Source organism: Pezoporus flaviventris, unplaced genomic scaffold (assembly GCF_033815535.1).
Source record: "Pezoporus flaviventris isolate CSIRO_AGI_PZ_B2104156 unplaced genomic scaffold, CSIRO_AGI_Pfla_v1 ptg000021l, whole genome shotgun sequence".
Classification (NCBI taxonomy): Eukaryota; Metazoa; Chordata; class Aves; order Psittaciformes; family Psittacidae; genus Pezoporus; species Pezoporus flaviventris.
In genome coordinates, this window is record NW_026892569.1 from 1,181,739 (window position 1) to 1,200,797 (window position 19,059).

Below are 19,059 nucleotides of genomic sequence, written 5' to 3' on the forward strand. Positions count from 1 at the left end.
AAGTACCTAGTTTCTATAAACTCTGTATATAATCCACCCCTCCATGAGGTGACCAGAGAAGCTGGATTCTGCTCTGAATTGCCCTCTAAGTGGCCTTGTAATCTTTCCTTTGCCTTCCCTCTAGATGTGGGCAGCGTCTGCGTTCGCTGATGCACGTGATAACAACTGACTCTGACACTCACCCAGCAGATCTAGCACCTTGCAAACATTATTAGGGTTGAAGGCAAGTATCAAATAACAGGGATCAGCTCAACATTTTTTACCCATTTATACCAATGTCCATGACACTTCTATCCTGCAGCAAACACAGGAATTTTAAATCATTAGCTAGGACAGCATATCAAGCAATCTTTCCCCATGCCCATGAGCCCTCCTCCAAGGACAAACTGAATTTACCATACCATGAAATACTGTGCTTTACAAGTATCACCAAGTACATCAAAGTATGCACCAACTTGGTACTTACTGTACCACATAAGTACAACTTACTTGCAAATGAAACCTCCGCTTTCACATTTCCTCCTTGCATCTGTGTTCTCTGGAAACAGCAGTTCAGGCCTGTGAAGCACATCTACCAGTACTGACAACTCTGCCTGGACAAGAGGACGTAGGCGATCCTCTAAAGCTGATACTATGTCCTAGAACATAACCACACCAAGATTTTAAACAATAAATACCTAGACATTAAAGACCCCACAATATGGTCAGATAAGACTTTAGGTTTTATTGTTTAATAGTTGTCTTTAAAAGGGGAGCTCTGATTTCCAGCAGTGCCCCAGATGACTGACTTCCCCCACCTTCCCGTCTTTGTAGATGCTATTGTCGATATACAAGAAAAATGAGACTCACAGCAGCACTTTAACTCTGCGATAATGATCAGGCTATTTATGTTTACAAGAATTTACAGAAAGGTAGTACTATTAACATTATGCAAAAATAAAATTATCCTTCTTTTCCTTAATGTTTAGAAAGCTGTAGCTTAAAAATAAAACCACATTTACCCTAATACTTAAACAGGCAGAAAATACCGAAACCTATGAAACTAGAAAGGAATTTCAGTCAAATTAAAATGGACAAATAGACAGGAATGGATAAAGAGGGAGAAGATACTTCCATGAGACTGCATTGGGCAGTGGTTTTACATTATGCAATGTAAGCTTACATAAAGCTAGTTAGAACTGTTTGCCAGAAAAGCCTTTTGACCAGAGAATGAATCTTCAAAGATAAAGGTGGCATCCAAAAATCACAGAATCATACCATGGTTTGGGTTGGAAGGGACCCTAAAGTTCATCCAGTTCCAGCTCCCTGCCATGGCCAGGGACACCTTCCACGGCCAGGGACACCTTCCACTAGACCAGACTGCACCGAGCCCCATCCAACCTGGCCCTGAACACTGCCAGGGATGGGGCAGCTACAATTTCTCTAGGCAACCTGTGCCAGGGCCTCACAACCCTCACAGGGAAGAACAACTTCCTTATATCTAATCTAAATCTGCCCTCTTTCAATTTGAAGATGATTAATTTCATTTGGTATAAAAAAGGCCTTATTAACTGTCTAAAGATCTGAACACAGAATACAGCTATAACACATCAGTCCCTATTTCTAACATGAAGACATGAAGCATTATGTTCAGTCTTATTAACAAAACCTGTTTGTTTCAGGGAAAGACTGCAGCTGCAATTCGTTCACAAGGAGCAGACATCTATTTATTTCAATTTCTGCAGTGGTTCCCAGGCAAGACTGTGGCACCTTTCATTGTACTGGGTTTTGGTGTACAAGGAGCAAAACACCGGGTGAGTTTGGAAGGCTGCACTGCCAAAAAAGTCTTGCCTCAAAGAAATACCATTAATGGCGGAACAAGAACACTTCAAGTACCACTAGCTTCAAATACCAGTATCTCCTAGGATGAGTACTTCCATACCCATTAGCCATGCACATTCAATTACCTGTCTGGGTACAATCTGATTTTACATACAGTATTATGGCATTACTATATTCAGCATCAGGTAGCTTTATTACCATGTGGCATTCTGACTACTTAATTTCCAAATGTCTTTCTACTGAGGAAATCCCTTCTTTTGTGTAGGCATGCAAGTGCTTATCGAAGGAGGAAGGGGTGCTGTGTCACCTGTAATCTTTCAATGATGTTCCTATAATCCCTGGAAGCAGCAAGCACCGAGTCTCTGCGGGCAGCATTCCTTGCAGTCATTCGCCAGTTCATTGCGGTCTTCTGTACCAGGTTATGAGATTTCAGGAAGAGATTGTTGACCTGACTGTCCAAGTCCACAGGAATTGCAATTGCTCGGCTTTTTGCTGCGACAAACAAGTTAGTAAGAACTGGCTTCATAAACCCATGTATTACAGCCAACCCAAGAACAAGATAAACTCTACTTGCAGTTCCTTCTACGATCTCCTTCGTGTGCATTTTAAACTGCAATGCTCAATCCCTGTGTAAGGGGTCAGACCTCTGTGTAGCATTTATATATAAAGGCTTTCATACCTCAGGCTGTTTACTGTCTTTAAAGTGCAGGAGTAGGAAAGAGTCCCTACACAGACTCCCAACAACTCACGCTAACAAAAATGTACACCTATCCAACAGGATTTGGCCTCATATCCAGTACAAATTACTCTTCTCGCTCCTAAAAATGGAACAAATTACTTGGAGGAGTGGCACAAAACTATTTCTTTGCTGCAGATCAACAGAACTGCAGAGAGTTTAGAGGTTAAATGGAGAAAGCACTTCAGGTTACAGTGACAACACCTATCGCTCAACCATGACAATATATCAACATAAGTCCGGCTTTATATTATGCCTTGGCTCCGAGTTATCTGCAAGTGGCACCTCTGAGAAGTAAACTGCACTTTCGTTCTGGAAGGATGACATGTAAGCAGCAAATACTGGATGACCACGTTTGCAGCAGTTAGTTCTGATTACGTCAGTTTCTTACCTACATCTGAGAGGACTCGAATGCAGCTTTCCACTGATGCCTTTTGGCTTGGCATTAACCAGTTGCAGTGGTACACTCTGAACACACCTTGCAGCAACTGCACAAACACAGGCTGGCGAGTCTAGAACACAAAATTAAAGAAAATCAAACTCATCACACCATACTGAGATGTATCAGCATCACCTTGAGGTATAATACCAGTTACCAGCTTCAGCCATGACTCTGCACACCAGTCATTTCTAACTGGTCTGCATCCACTTGTTAGGCAACTTCATGTTGTAGACAGCATATCTACCACACAATCAGCAACTGAATAGAAAGGGTGGGAACAAACGCTGGAAGGGAAACATTAAATAGGTAGCTTCTAAAGCATAAAGCCTCAGTAATTGAAGCTTGACTAAGCAAAGGAAATAAGCAGTCATCTTCATCAGTTTAATCAGAGTTATCAGCAAACCTGGCACACAGAGATTCCTCTGTTATGCTGACCAGAAGCTGACTCAATAGTCCACAGGTACATGGGACTTTGCTCTTGGCTAAACAAGAGAGCAGCTCCAGAGCTGAAACCTCATTACTGCAAGTACTATTAGCTGGTATCCAATATTCTGAAGAAACCAGCTGTGTGTGTTACTTCAAACACAGGTAGTAGTTAGTGGTAAGCACTGTAGCTGCTATGGATCAAAATTAAGGCGTGCTTTTTAGCTCTGTATTTCACGGGGTGATCTTCCACTACACATAGGTGAGCTACTCCAACACACACATGCACATGAGCTCTTTTTTCATCTTTGCAACTTCTCAGCAACAGTGACCAAAACTCCCTGTTTGGTTTCGTACAGTAATTACTTTGTACAATTAATTTATTTTACCTGCAGAGGAAAGAGTACTTTAAATACTTCAAATGAACCTACATTGAGAGGGAATACCTCGTGTCCCCGTGCCTACAAGCTACGTATGTTTCTATCAGCTAAGTGAACTACACCACAGTGCAAAGCCCACAAGACAGGAACCAGTGAAAAAATACCTCTTTTATTCTGGTCAAGATTAATGCCTGTTTGTAAGAAAAAAGTGGAGTTAGATGAAAAAGCCAAATTTATTAGGTAATTAAATGTATCAATTCATCACACAACACCATTATGAAATGTACAAAAAGGAGAAGAAAAAAATAATCAAGAAGCAAAAATTACTAAGAGGCAAATACCTATTATCCTTGCTAGAAATAAACCAAACACCCAGAACACATCAGGCAATAGTATTCTCCAAGGGCAATAAAAATAGCCGTGCTTCTGGATTTAAGCCACCCACATGCTCTTTTCAGTTCATGTTTAAAGACTTTTTGGTGTTAAAGAGCTTCAAAGACATTTCATTTGCTTAAACTACATCAATAAATCAAGTAAGAAATTTACTCCATGTTCCATATCCCTCTAACTACACCTGTGAAGGAAAGCCTTGGGCAGCAGCACCCTTAAGGGGAAAACAGGCTAAACTGTACTTGTTAAAGAGGGAAAGTTTTAGACAGCTGTTCTTTGAAAAGACAAATTTATGTTCTCCTAATTTTATATTATTTGAACTGTATGACAGACATACAAGGTGTTCCTTGAACAAGCAAGGTTGGCCCTGACTCAAAGGAGGCACAATTCACATTAAACAAGCCATAACATGAAAAAGCATGAGATGAGATGATGCTTGCATGGGAAAAAACAAGATGACAAGGTGCAGCAGAAAGGACAAGGAGTGACTGAATACAAAGGCCACACATAGGAGAGTGACAAATGTCACTTGCCTATGGAGACAGCATCACCAGGTCATACCTGGTGATGCCCTGCAGCAGCTCAGACAGGAGGGAAAATTCCCACCCAGTGATGTACACCAGCTAGGTGGTCCAATGGGCTGCACTCAGATGGGAAGGTGCCTTGTTATGGACAAGAGTCAGGACAGGCAGGAAAACAGAGAGAAACGGAGCTTTTAAGCTTAGAGATGTAATGCAAAGATCTAGGTAAGACAGAGAAAACAAAGCTATCAACTGAGATGGAAAAAGAGAAGTAAGTTACTCCATCCTCCTAGACAGAAGGAGAGATTGAGAAGCTAAAGAAAAAGCACTGACATAAAATTAACAGATGGCCAAAATATGATGGTAAGGAAGTGTGTTCAAATGCTGTATACTCAGAGATGACAATTAAAAGCATGACAGCCAAGGTATACACTACAGAGGGAAGAGAGAACGGCAGAACTTAGGGGCAAGGCTAAATTGATCTCAATTTCTCTTCTCTTTTGATAAAAGTTCTGACAGACAAACTAACACGGAGGCTGATACCAAATAGTGGTTGACATGGTAAAGTCCATGAGGAGCAAAGCAACTGCTGCACTGCTCAGACTTGTGTGTGTTAAGACGCAACCCTAATAAAGTTGCTCAGCCCAAACACAGCTGTTGCAGCTCACAGGCAATACCCACACTTTGGCAATTTATGAGCATTTGAGCCAATCTCAACACACAGCTCTCTTGCTTTCAGTGTGACTATCTCCTTGTCTGAATAAGGAGGGCTGTCTAAGCCTATGAGAAGCAGAGCTGTGCTGAATGCTAAAGAGTTGGCTAGATCAGGCTGGCCACTGATTATCCAGATACGGGTTAAATACACATCCTGACTCATGGAGGGCAGAGATACAAGTAGCCAGTAAAGCAAAAGCAGGAACATTATTGCTCATACTGAGCACAAAGTGTTTACCTGATGCACAGTCATGCAGCAGTTTTATGGATACTTCCCCAGAGCAGTGCAGTCACCCAGGCAACACACCATGATCCAAAGCCTTAGCATGGCTTCCTTGACTGACATCAAATTGCCAGATACCCTTTACGGCCACTAACCAGATGCCTCCTACTTGTGCTGCCAGTCGTGTTGAATTACAGACCTGGAGTTCACACTGTGAACAACTGCCTTGGGCATGATGAGGCTGCATCAAGTTTCAACAGCTACCATACTCCAGCTTCTGACAGACCTGCCAGGCACCTGACCACTCCACCCACACTCCTCCCAAAAAGTTATTTATGAATAAAAGAATGATGTTATCTTTGTGCTGCAATACAAATATTAGGGCAATGTCCTGACACTGCTGTTCTGCTGTGGAAATCTCTACCTTCTGTCACCCCACTGAAGTTCTAAGCTTCTCCATGTTTCCCCAACTTTTAAACAAGACAATAACAGGACTCAGCTTAATGAAACACATTTGAACTCCTGGATTATGATTTTTTTTTTTAATTTGGAATGTTTATAAAGGAAATTAGAATCTTCTTATAAAAAGACGCTTTCTTTAAACAATCAGTTTTGCACCCTCTGTAATGCAACACTCCTGTCTGGAAAGCCTGCCACCAAAGCTTTATCTTCCTTCTTTATGGCACTCTGGAGAACTCCTTCTTGCTGTGCTACTGCTTTACCACTGCTAGGCAGCTGACATGACATACTATCACTGTGCAAAACTGCTGTTTGCTTTCCTACACCTGCCCACATCATCTTACTCAACTGTACTCTGATCCATGGCTGCTAAGAGGATGACCAGAGCCCTCAGATGCATCTGCAATACTGAACAGGGAAAAAACCCTTCATCTCCCTACTTACAGTGTGATTTTCTCACCCAGAACCTGAGAATGACACATTGAAATTGCCTCCAAAAGACCTGTGTGGTGTCAGTGGTAGTACAAAGCTGAATTCACTAATGAAGTAACGCCACTTGAGCTTCTCTAGAAAAATGTTTGGTCTAAAAAACTTTCCACTTCTGCAGCAAAAGAAACATCCCAATCACAACGAATACATATTTGCTTCCACATTACAAACACATGTGTTTCTGTTTAACTGGTAAATGGAACCAAAGTGGAATGAACATAATTACATCGGCAGCATAATTTCACTCTCCTGTCCCTCCACATTTTCCTACCTGCAAAGTAGTGCTCTGATCAGAGAACGGGGAACTGAAGAAAGTGGTGACTATGCTCATCACTATTTCTGTAACGTACTTCTCCAATATGGAGTCAGCATGCTTTCTGTCACTGGTGTTGTTACAAGCCTGCAAGAGAATTCATTCTTGGGTCAGACACAGCTCAACCATGGTAGATTAACAAGTGTTATACACTGGCATTCTTGATTTCACACTACTGTAGTCACAGCAATTCCATACCACAGTGGTACTTATGACACCTGGGTCTCTGGATTTCCAGCACACCCCAAAGCAAAAGCCCAATATTATTGCTGTTTTGGTGTGTTGGCATATAGCATTTTTAGGAGGAAGGAAAAAAAACAGAGTGCCTTAGAGAAAAGAAAGTAGTAGAAGAGGGAGGACTGAGGTGTAATGCTTTCGTATGGGGAAATACTTGGAATCCCAGGCAAAAAGCCATATGGCCAAGCACATGCCAAGGTTGGAAAAAATTTGTCTTGACCTGCCAAAAAACGTCAACTATTGCTTGGGAAGGAGCTCACATACCCTGGCCAGAATAAGCAAGCCAGGTGGCAGAACAGAAAAAGGCATTAGACAAAGGAACAGGGTGTGGGGCTTTTCTGAGGTTTGGTTTGCTGGTGTTTGGTTTTTTTTTTTTTAAAGGAAAATATTAATGTGTTCCATGGAATATGACTAATGAAATCCACAGGCATACGGAAAAGAAGGCACATATAAATCTGAAGGAACACAGTATTTAGGGTACTTACTGCCTTGATGCACTGTTATGTCTTATTCTTACTGCCCTATACTAAATAGGTTCGTTTAAGCTTTTTGAATTCAGTTCCTGGATACAGAAACCATACCCGACAGATGTCAACCAGGAAGTTCTCAAATAGCTTCCACATATGATTACTGGTGTAAATCTCTTTCATTTCTACTTCTGTGTCGACATAGCAATGATTCAAGAAGTTGATGTATGCAATTTTGACCTAAAAGCAGGGGAAAAAAAATTACCATTGGAAAATAAAAACCTGAACGCTATTATGAATGAATATAATGTCACATCAAAACTGCTATATAAATAATTTGTAATTCTACTTCTTCCTTTTATTTAAGCACTGGTGAAATTTAATGCCATGAATAGCAAGGCATCATCCAATAAAAAACACCAGGATAACTGCAGACAAAACGTCAGCATAATAATCATTTCCAGCTCTGCAGAACCATCTGTTCAAGGTTAGCAGCATACTCCATAAACCTCTCTGCCTCAAGAACCCTATAAAATAACCAAGTACAGCATCACATCCCCATTTTAAGGGCAGGGAAACAAGAATAAAAGCATTTAACTATCCAGATTGACTGGGGCTGCTGACAGTAGACCCAGGGAAGGAATCCAGTTTCCCAGCTCACAGCTTGCTGTCCACCTGTACCATCACTCTTCTCTGGCCCAGATTCAGCAACAGTGAATCTCTTTCACCCAAAATCAGCATATTACAAGTAGATACAGGCCAGTGCCTTCAAACAGCCCTCACCTCGGGTATGCAATCCTCATGGGTTACTACCCTAACAATGTCATCCAAAGGAAGAAGGGAGTTGCATTTGATTTCTGTGTAGACATTTTTGCCTTCTGTGCACACAGCAAGCAGTTCTACTAAGTGGATGTGGTACATCAGAGGGCTGTTTTCATCCATTCGATCCCTCTCTGATCTCATCATTTGCACCAACGTCTGGAAGGAGGCTCTGTCATTGTAAAACACTAGGACATCTTCTCCTGCATTCACCAGCTAACAAGAAAGAGAAATATTCCATCAGCAGATCAAAGCCCATGCATATCAACACAGCATCCTCCCTTAATCTGAAGCCTGACCGTTACAGTGCAAATCCAGATCAGCTCTTCTTTAGACACTTAAAAGGAGCACAGCCCACCATGTCAGCTGGGCATTCCCCTTGCACTGCCTTCATAGAGGGCTCAAGTATGACATTTTCTCTTAAAGAATTTACCACTTCTGAGCTGAAGAACTTCAAAGTCAATCCAACTGACTGCTTAGACAGAAGTTGTGCCAAGAAGCTTGTGACTTTCCATTGTGCTTTTTTATTTCACATATATTGCCTCAGCTGACTTTTTAATACAGCTAGCTGTAGACATACTGCTTTGGTCAGAGGAACGCCCCAGGGACATGCTGGATGGGAGGACTGCAGGGCTCAGTAATTCCACCCTTCTGAACAAACATCATCAATTTTCCAAGGCTAGCAACTGACATGTTAAGTCACACACTGAAGATTTCTATCAGCTTCACATTTGAGACCTGGACAGCCACATTTTCAGAGCAGTTCAGTCCTCCTGTAACTCCATAAAGAGAAGGAGAATGAGTAAACCAAGTGTGGGCACTTCTGATCACACAGGGTCTGGGGCTATCCTCCTGCAGGGCTTGGGGCAAACAGCTAGCTAAAATGCAGGAGGCAACCCCCAAGGCAACCCCCTTTTCTCAGCAGCTGCTGACCCCCATGGAAGCCAGTTACTGAGCATCTCGCAAACATGACTCACAGTGAGAAGCTCACAAAACCCTTTTTGAACTGAATGACAATCTATGGCAGACCTTGGATCAATCGAGTAAGACCCACAGACAAAAGCCAGAGCTTGACAAACCTGATCCTTGGGCTCCCCCTGCTGAGGAGGCCAATAAAAATCCAGACTTGCAAACACACTCAATGTCAAACAGACTACATCCAAAATCCAGCTTAAAGGGATTTATTCACCTTTCTATTACCTCTCCCTTCTACCCCGACAGCCCAATTTCCCAGCTGCCTACAAACGTAAACTTATGAAGACCCTCAGACCCCTTCAGTACTTAACAGTTGAATACGTAGGTCTTGGTAAGATAAGAAATCCCCATCAAAATACTATCACGGTAAAACTTTCCTTCTGCATTAGTGATCATGAAATGAAATGGTTTCTTTCCTAGCCAGTTTTGCTAGAGAAAGGCCCTGTTGCTTCATTAAGCCCACCTACATGCTGCTGCATAGAACCCTGGAAAGTAAATTGTAAGTATCATTAAGGAAGCAACCACTCGCTATACCTATGGGTGAAGAGCTCAGAAAGCTTTCGGTCACAAAAAGCCTGTGCTTTCTCGTAGCTGTATGCTCTTTTTGCATTGTGAGAGCTAACTGTCAGCTTCTTGGCAGTCCCAGAAGCGAGAGGATCAATTTGTCATTTTCACCAAATGGTATGTGAAAACTTCTGTTCAGACCTTGCAAATCTCTGCAGCTCTCACCTCAGCCATTACCATATCTTGGCATTTCTTAATGAATTTTCCTTCCGCCTTGACAATTGTCTGCAGGAACTTTATGTACTGAACGTTTCTGCCATGCGTTTCGATACAGTGGACAAAGTGTTGAACAACGCGTTCGTTAATCTCGCTGCAAAGCTGGAAGTTGTTCATGAAAATGTGCTGCATTGTTACTGCTTCCAGAATCTAATGGAGGGGATGAAAGAAACAAATCAGAGAACAACCAACCAACCAACCCCACACAGAGGTCAGGACAAAGTCAACACTCCTGCGAAGTGCAGGACCAAAAAGAACATTTCTGAGGACATAATCTTTCAACACACTCGCTTGTTGTAGTATCTAAGACTACTTTCAGTCCTCTTCAGCCCTTGAACTTTCTATACTGGTCCTAAACAAACAGTTCTTGCCAGCTTTTGAGGCTTTAGAATGCGAACAGAATGTGACCCCTTCAATCAACCTTGCATCAGAATAGGCCCAGAGGCAGTCACCAAAGAGAATCCATTCTCCTTTCTTGCTAGAAAAAAAATAAATCATGACATGAGGCTATTCTTACCCCTGGGTTAAGGAACAGGTTTATGTGTTTGTGCAGCAATGCCTGGTTCTGTTGGTTCCCAGCACAAAAGTTCTGTAAAAACTCGTGTGCAAGCTTCATGATCTCCTGCATCCTCGTGTCTTCAGCCTGTGATTGCATGATAAATAAGATGGGGTTAAAAAGATTCTGAAGGTTCACTTTCAGGCGAGTACTGGATGAGCCACAGCTCCAGCTCTGCAAGGGAAATGTCACGTCTCTCACACCCCGAAGTAAAAACAAACCTCCACCCAGTTCACAGACATTAAGGATGAGCTTGGCCTACTCCACAGTTTTAAAGATCATCAAAAATAAAGACCATAATAGAAATTACAGTAGTTTATTCTCTAAAATTGCATACTCCATGGCCAAGCCTGCCAGCAACGTGCTTTAGTCACTTTTACACTTCTGAACATACCAGTACATTGGCCAAACCACACATCATCACCTTAGGGCTACACAGGAATATTGCCATGTTCCACTGAAATGCATTTCAGCAGCAACAGATAGGTAGTTCATGGCAAAGAAGAGATGGAAAGTTATTATTGCCCAATTTATATTTACTGGAATCTGCACACTACTTGCATGCTTCCAAGTACAGTTCAGGAATTGATGCCTTTCCTCTGACATCACTATGGATTACCAGTCCACTGATGGTATAAAATGCAGTTTGGAAAAATTAGTGTCTGCTTTTATTTTTAAGGAGTTTCATATGTTTCCAAGGGTAAAACACCTTCCCCAGTGCCTGCCCGGTATGTATTTACATGCATGGGACAGAAAGGTGACAAGAGGTGTTGGAGGATGTTTTTGCTACCGATTTGTTTTTATCAAAATATGAAGCAAGACAGCATGAGACTTACCTTAACATTAATCAAAGCTACTGCCTAGAATTACTGGTTCTCAGAAACCTGTAGTTTCGAACAGAGGACAGCAGAGTGACTAGGAAAATGTGAAAAGCTCCCTCACCTATGCAATGATGAGTACCTGTCACCTGTGACTAATGGGCAGCCAACACAATGAACTTAGAGTGTGCTTTGTCAGCACAATGCAGTGCTGTGCAAGTTCAAACTGTACAGCAGCCGGTCAAACTGGGCTTCTAACTGCACCACTGACATTACATGGCACTCTGATATGGCTAGTTATGAACAGCAAACCATGCCTGACGAGCCAGTTATATATTCAGTTCTAAGGGGTAGTCTGGGTCTCAACAACTGGGAGGGTCTCTGTTTAACTACTGGTCAGACCTGCTGATAAATCCCTGGAAGACCAAGCACCCTCACTTCCCTTCGTGTTCCCAGGATGGCTGTCATAAGGCTACCTCATGGCAATAGTTTGCTTCCACCAATATAACTTAAATTCAAGGCAGAACACACCTTCTGTGAAGAGTTGAGAGTTCAGCCTTGGTCTTACTCTGAGCTATGAAGGACAAGTATTTCTCCAGGGAATAGCACATAACACTGTATATTCAAAGACTTCAAACACACAAAGCTTATATAAGCTCCCTGTCATTTTCAAAGTGTGGATATTTCACAGACCATGAGGCTATATAAAATAGTTTCCACAAAACCAATATAAAGGTAGAAGGCTCACAGGAGGTATTAAATGCCCATCAACATGACATGAAGCAAGGTGACAGCTATATAGAAACCCAACCTTTTCATAAGGGATCTGCAGCAGCTCCAGCACAACTGCATGAGCTCCCATGTTCCTCAGAAGCCGCTGCTGCTGCTTACGGCTTTTCCTGACCGAGGCGCTTTCCTGAACGCAGAGCTTGCTGAGCCGCAGCAGGATCTGGAAAAGAGACTTCATTTAGAGCCAAGATTCTGGGTTATATTTCAGAGCACATCAGGTGGCTGCTACAGAGCAGCAACACTGAAGAATATATCTGCATGGACCAGAATGGCTTTAGGCAACAAAATCACATCTTGGGCTTTCAAGGAGAAGAGGTAAGGGGACACGTGGGGACAGAAGACAGTGATAGCATCTACTGCCCCCTCGAGCATTAGCCACCATCCTCCTCAGCACTGCGCCAGGGACGCATCAACCATCACAGCCCTGCTCCACCCAGCACGGGCAAGGAAAGCAGTTCACTGGTCTGGGCGCCATCCTTGGCACCTCTAACCAGGGCTGGTTCTGCACAGCTCAGCCATGTCAAGTGAACTCAGCATGCAGCTCCACAGTACAGAGCCACAGAAAGATCATTAGCTCACGCCAGTGCCAAAGCATGCTCTTGGTCTGGTATTTTTAAAAAGAAATGCAATCTCAATAGCACAGTGGGTTAGAGGGCAAGATACTCAGGACAGGGCAAATGAAATAGCTTCTCCACTTGCTTACTTTGTAGGCTTTAACAATAAAAATATTGTGTTACCATTGAAACAGCAGCAAAAAGTCGCGTTTCTCACTAATCCATTAAGAATACACGTCGTGCTTATTATATTCCTGGCTTCTCATTCAAGTTGGGATATGCTATTACTCAGCAAATAGTTTCCACAATGGAAGAGTGACTCAGACTTTCCTGGGTGCCTCCCTCTGGCTGCAGCTCTCCAGAGCTGTGTTACTCATTTACACTTCAATTTCACTACCAAGAAGCAAAATGTTACCTCTTTTACTACACGGTAGTTGTAGCTGCTAGTACTTTCAGGCTTTTGGGACTTGCTGTGGCCTTCCTGAGGATAAAATCAGACAAGTCATTAGTCACTTATACTACTGTCTTCATTAAGGCTAAAGTGACTGTTTTAGGGTAGTGGCCACTCTCTTCTTGGACAGGAGTGTCACTCGGCTGTTTTCCAGACAATCTCAGAAAAACACACAACTATCCTGTCAACGCTGACCCCTTTAACAAATGAGGGTGGGATGATTTCAGAGATGGCAACCTCTTGTCCTTTCCTGTGCTTGCCACACTCTGCCTGTAATCACGTATCCTCACAAAAAACTTCCTACTTTCTCTCTGTCTTTACTGTTTATTATTAAATCATCATTGCCCAGATATGAAGATGTGCCTCACTATGCACAGGGAAAGCAACAATTAAATTACCTTGATTTACTTCCAACAATAAATGTTCATAACCCAGGGACTATTTCTTGAATTCCCTCACCCAGTATTTTCTATTTGATTGCAAATTATATGGAGGCAAAAGGCGTTTAATTAGTTCTAGGCTAGGTGTGTATGCCAAGAAAGTCCCATATTATCAGGTGCAGATAAAGCACTGTTCTCTTTTGTCATAGCTCTGCCCTTACATTATTTGTGGTACTTTTCACCATACAAAGCCCATGCAAGCTGTCAGCGCTGAAAGGACACAACTTCCGAGCCAGGGCAAACCCAAACCAACCGCTCTGTTAGAGCCTTCAGTGGCTGCTAATCCTAAGCAGTGACCACTTGAGACTAATTGGCATCAACTGTACCAAGTTCTCCTCTTATTCTTGCCTTAACACAAGAGCAACACAGACAGCCTCACCAGGCTATGCAGTGTGCTAAAAATGTTCTTTTTTGTCACAGTTCTGGAAAGTTACATCTTCATAAAATATTAACACATGAATTTGCACCAACACAACCTAATTACCTCCTTTTTCTTGTGTTCGTTTTCACCTTGCACTCCATCCATAGGCTCATCGGGACCTTGGCCTTTGTACACCCAAAGCTCCGATTTCTCCACAATAGACCTCAGCTGGTCCAGATCTTGTTTTATCTGCTTGTAGTTGTCAACATCTTGGCTGGTAACAAGCAGTTGAACCTTACATGAATGCAATCCATTAGTTGAACAAAAGAACTGTTTTTAGCTGCAGCACATACGTTCAGAGGAGGAATAATGCTTTGAGAACACACACATACCTGCTTAAAAGCTTGAAGGACTTCTTGTCTCTGACTAAAGTGCCGGAAGAGAAGCTGAAGGGCCCCGGACACCAGAGGAGGATAATCATGCATTGTTAAATGTAACAAAACTCTCAGAAACGTTCTGCCACCATGATCATCCAAATCCAGTGGTGTGTTCTCCTCACTGAAAACAGAGTGTACAAGTTAACTAGCACATTAAACTGAATGTCCCAACAGGTTCTTCAGTCCAACCAGTGGTGGCAGAAAACATTTTTTTTTTCTTACTTTTAAGTAAGGGGGGAAATTTATCCAATCTTGTCTTAAGACACACAGGGTTTTTTGGTGTCCTGCTTAACAGGGAAGCTATTCCAGAATCTTATGTTTCATTCAATTTACATTATCCAACTTAAACTTCTTTTGTGTCAAACTATGCCAAAATATTTGTCCCTGTGTCAGCCTTCACCTTATTGCTCAAATATTTCTTGCCTATTCCTGGTACTAAAGTTCCTCACTATTTAGGAAATAAGCCCCCACCTCAGTATACAGATTGCAATGCTAATCATGTCAAGCACATAAAATCCTCCTCTTCCCTCTTTCTTTGCTGAGCATTACAAACTCATAGGTTTTTATTTGTTTTTTCCTGGATCTTATCTGTATTCTGCTTCCAACTGAGTCTGCACACTTACATTAAAAACTCTGGTTATTAATTCTCTAAGTGAATCTTCCTCCCCCTTCTACCTTCATTTCAGTAATCAATTATCTTAGGTTTACAGAATACAGCTGCAGCTCTGAGCAGCTTAAGGACAAGCTCAAGTACTTGAATTTTGTTGCTAACTTGCTGATCTGTGATTTAAGAAAGGCTATAAGCTGCTCCAGAAGGCAGGCAAGTATAGAAAGTACAGCTTGCTTTGTTCTGTCACGCATATAACCTGAAACGAAGTTGTAGCAAGGTGAGGTCTCTTCTCCCAAGTAATAAGCTATAGGATAGGAGGAAATAGCCTCAAGCTGTGCCAGGGGAGGTTTATACTGGATATTAGGAAAAATGTCTTCACCAAAAGGGTTGTCAAGCATTAGAACAGGCTGCCCTGAGAAGTGGTGGAGTCACCAGCCCTAGAGGTATTCAAAGACAGAGATGTTGCACTTAAGGACATGGTTTAATGGTGGACTTGGGAGTGCCAGGTTAATGGCTGGACTTGATGTTCTTATTCAACCTAAATGATTCTATGATTCTGTGTGCAGTTTAATGCTGCATTATACAAAAAAGGATGGCTAAATATATATCTGTGTCAGTAGAAATCCAAATCCTTGCCTACACAAACTTTTCCACTGAAGATTTTACTGCAGCACTCAGTTTAGATGCAAGATGCACTAATCCTTCAACCTGACTTTCACCCACGCAAGTGAAGCCCTCCCATGAACATCTTTCTGGTGAAGGACACTTACGTCCCTTATCCGTGGCTTTTAATCCAAACGGACACTACTTTGAGCTGTATCAAAGGCATTTCAGGAAAATGAAGCCTAAGTTACTGTGGCAGCCGTTTCCAACCTTTTCCCAGTTACTACCTTACTTTCAACTGCAATTTCCACTTCTCAGGAGCCCCGAGACTTGCAGCCTGGCAACTCCTGAGCTACCCCACGATTAGCGCTAGTGAAGAGATACTTTCCTTCCACCAAAGATCCCCTCGGCTTGTTCTTCAATATGTTCAAAGTCTAGAGCTCCTGAGAAAATAAACACGACAAATATGTCAGAGTTGCACCAAAGATGTTTGTGCAGCCTAAAAACATTTTAACAGGCAAGTGGTGATGTAAGTGTAAGCAAGGGGGGCATAACGAGCTGAAAGAACGCTGAGAAATTTCTGAAGCTGCCTGCTAAGGCAACATAAGACAATTAGTTAACCTGTTCCCAGCTCCCAAGTTAAAGTGTGCAGTAATTTCAGCAACCTCCAGGCTTATTCCTCTCCTGCCTATTTTTAGATTGCACCACCATCATTCCAGGACACTGATGGGACACGGTGACATTCAGAGGGGCCATCCACAAAAAATGCCAAACTTCAGCTTTGAGAAGTTCTAAAGTAATAAATTCAGCAATGACAGCAATACCCCTGTGGCTTCTATAGCCAAAAAATGTCCTTGCATTTTTCAGTATAAGATACATATTATCACATGGGCAATGACCAATATTCTGAAATTACAAAATGGAAGTTGTGAGACAGACTTGAGCTCTCTGTATTCCACAAGGATTTGCAAAGGGGAATTGAAAAAGAACACCGGGATTCTACATCCTTGCCAAAAATGTTTACCCCCTCTCTTTCAAAGTTCAGCGCTCACTCCAAGAGATCTTGCTCTCTCCGCCAGCCCTGTTTCCAAGGCCCTGGAACCCCAGGGGCTGCTGGACAGGCAGCCCAAAGAAAAAAGTAAACACATCCCTTTGAAGTGAGATCAAAAGAAACAGTCTCCTCCCTTTGAAGGCTTCACATCTAAACCACATTTTCCTTATCTTTCTCCTTTGCATCTAGAGATACAGTCCCCAAATTGAAGAAGAAACACTGTTTGATGTCTAATAAGTTGCACTTTTAAAGCCCAGTTATACCTACATGGTACAGGTCCTAACTAGGGGATACTTTCTCCCCGGAAAGCCATATAGCAACTGACAACACCGCATTTACCCAGCCCAATAACTGCCCTGCTTTCAAATTAAGAACAACCCTGGACATGGCAAGCTCTTCAATGGCTTACTTTCATACCCTTGTCTGGCAGCACTGAGACACAGGCACCTCTCAGTGTCTTGCTTTGTTAAAGAGAAATCTGGAAGGGGTGGGGGGGAGGTAAAGACATCAGTCCATGGGGAAGGGATGGATGAAATCCAGTTACTTTGTGGACCTTTTTCTTCCACCCAGAAACATTAATAGAAAAGATTTGAGGTTGATCACATGATAACGTTTATTTCAGATTTCCTTTAAAGGCTCAGGCTCTTGGTCACACTACAAATGGAAACGAGTAGGAGAGAGTACAAATCAATCCTGAGTTTTGTTTGGGGTACTTCAAAATGATCCCTACTCACTCAGGGTACTCTGCTTCAGTGGGACCATTCACCTGACAAAGCAAGAACCTGATCAGTTACCCACATAGCACCTCTAAGATTAAAGAGTCTTCCCTAACCCACACAAACTCATCTTTCAAAATAACCAACCTGGTACATTAGCTGACATTTCTTGAGTACTGCTTCCAGTGGGCGATTCAGACATCTGGGCATTGCTTTCATCAAATTCATGTTTAAATATACAAAGCAGGCAGGAGATTCTGTAGTCCAATCTCACATTCAAAATAAACTGATGAAACAGAAGCAGTAAAAATGTTGAAGTAACTTGCCTGCTTCCGGGATGTGCACAATTTACACGTAATGCAGTGCTACCAACATGCAAGATCAGTGTAGTAAAGATGCGGATTTAACTTGGCGAGGAGATAGCAAATGTTTTCTTAAAAATCCCCAGAATAAAGTACTATTTTTCCAGTTATTTCAATGAATAGATGATATACACACAGGAATAAACACTTAAAGAGGATTTAGGCAGAGTTTTGGTCCCTTATTACTGCCCAATGGAGACATCTTCACCTGTCTCCCTGGGAAAGCAGCATTTCTACCTCTGTTCTGAGACCAGCAGGAATCTAGCAGGCAAGTGCTGCCCTCCTCCTCGCGCTGGCTCCCAGGGATGTGTGGCAGAGGAAGCTGAACACGAGCTGCCAAGAGCCATGCTGCTGCCACAAGCACAGCAGAGCAGCAGCCACCAGCTCAGGTGGCATTAGCTAGTGCCAGTGAAAACTCCAGTGTAGCAAAGACCACCTTCTTGGTGGTCTCCCTCCCTCTTAAGGAAAGGAGTATAATGTATAAGAATACTTACAGTTCCCTCAGATTTAGGAGAAAATGCTTAATGCCAGTTTTAACAGACCATGGGAACAGGGGGAATACTGGCACACTAAAATATCCCACTGCACATGCCAGGCCATAAGAGAAGTTCTGGCTTTAACTAAAATTAGCAGTGGTGAAAGGAAGTGAATCGAGCCTCCCCTACGTGCTGCATCTGCTGCTGAGGGGAAGGGCATAACCCAGCTATGTGCGAAGCCTCCCACGGGGGCATGGGGAAGGAACACCATGGCTTTCCTGCTGCTTCGCATACTTTTCGCCCACAAGGCTTTTGCAGCATTCTGGCCTCCATGAACTTGCCCATAAAGTTACCAAACAGAAAAGGGACTCCTACACTGAGGGAAGGAAGATGGATTTCAGTGCAGTAATTTTGTGGCAACATCTAGATCAAGGAAGTGCAAGGAAAAGGGGGAGGAAAAAAGTAAAATCCCCAAAAAAGCCAAACCAACTTTTCCCTTTGGGACACAAAGACTTAAGAGCAAACAACTGAGGAAAGCCAGAGATGGAAGAGACAGAAAGGCCGGAATACACATGGTTAAAAACCATTTCAGGCTGATGGCTGTATAAAGAGGAGTCTTCCCCTTCCTTGGGGGACTTAGCAAGGT

At 42.6% G+C, this 19,059-nt stretch overlaps 1 protein-coding gene across 2 annotated transcripts in view; it reads right to left on the reverse strand.

Moving 5' to 3' along the window:
* Positions 1 to 19,059, reverse strand: part of ITPR1 (inositol 1,4,5-trisphosphate receptor type 1) — a 170,900-nt gene that overhangs the window by 82,418 nt on the left and 69,423 nt on the right. Inside the window, exons 25-39 of one of the 2 annotated variants that reach the window (XM_061455691.1) lie at positions 17,723 to 17,861; positions 16,197 to 16,251; positions 14,551 to 14,716; positions 14,282 to 14,452; positions 13,322 to 13,387; positions 12,375 to 12,512; positions 10,707 to 10,832; positions 10,139 to 10,339; positions 8,399 to 8,650; positions 7,730 to 7,855; positions 6,870 to 6,998; positions 3,967 to 3,993; positions 2,949 to 3,069; positions 2,129 to 2,313; positions 490 to 638 (exon numbers count right to left, since the gene is read on the reverse strand). In XM_061455691.1, the coding sequence (XP_061311675.1) occupies positions 490 to 638; positions 2,129 to 2,313; positions 2,949 to 3,069; positions 3,967 to 3,993; positions 6,870 to 6,998; positions 7,730 to 7,855; positions 8,399 to 8,650; positions 10,139 to 10,339; positions 10,707 to 10,832; positions 12,375 to 12,512; positions 13,322 to 13,387; positions 14,282 to 14,452; positions 14,551 to 14,716; positions 16,197 to 16,251; positions 17,723 to 17,861 (2,051 nt within the window). Of the gene's footprint in view, positions 1 to 489; positions 639 to 2,128; positions 2,314 to 2,948; positions 3,070 to 3,966; positions 3,994 to 6,869; positions 6,999 to 7,729; positions 7,856 to 8,398; positions 8,651 to 10,138; positions 10,340 to 10,706; positions 10,833 to 12,374; positions 12,513 to 13,321; positions 13,388 to 14,281; positions 14,453 to 14,550; positions 14,717 to 16,192; positions 16,252 to 17,722; positions 17,862 to 19,059 lie in introns of both variants that reach the window. The other variant, XM_061455692.1, reaches the window with a different exon arrangement.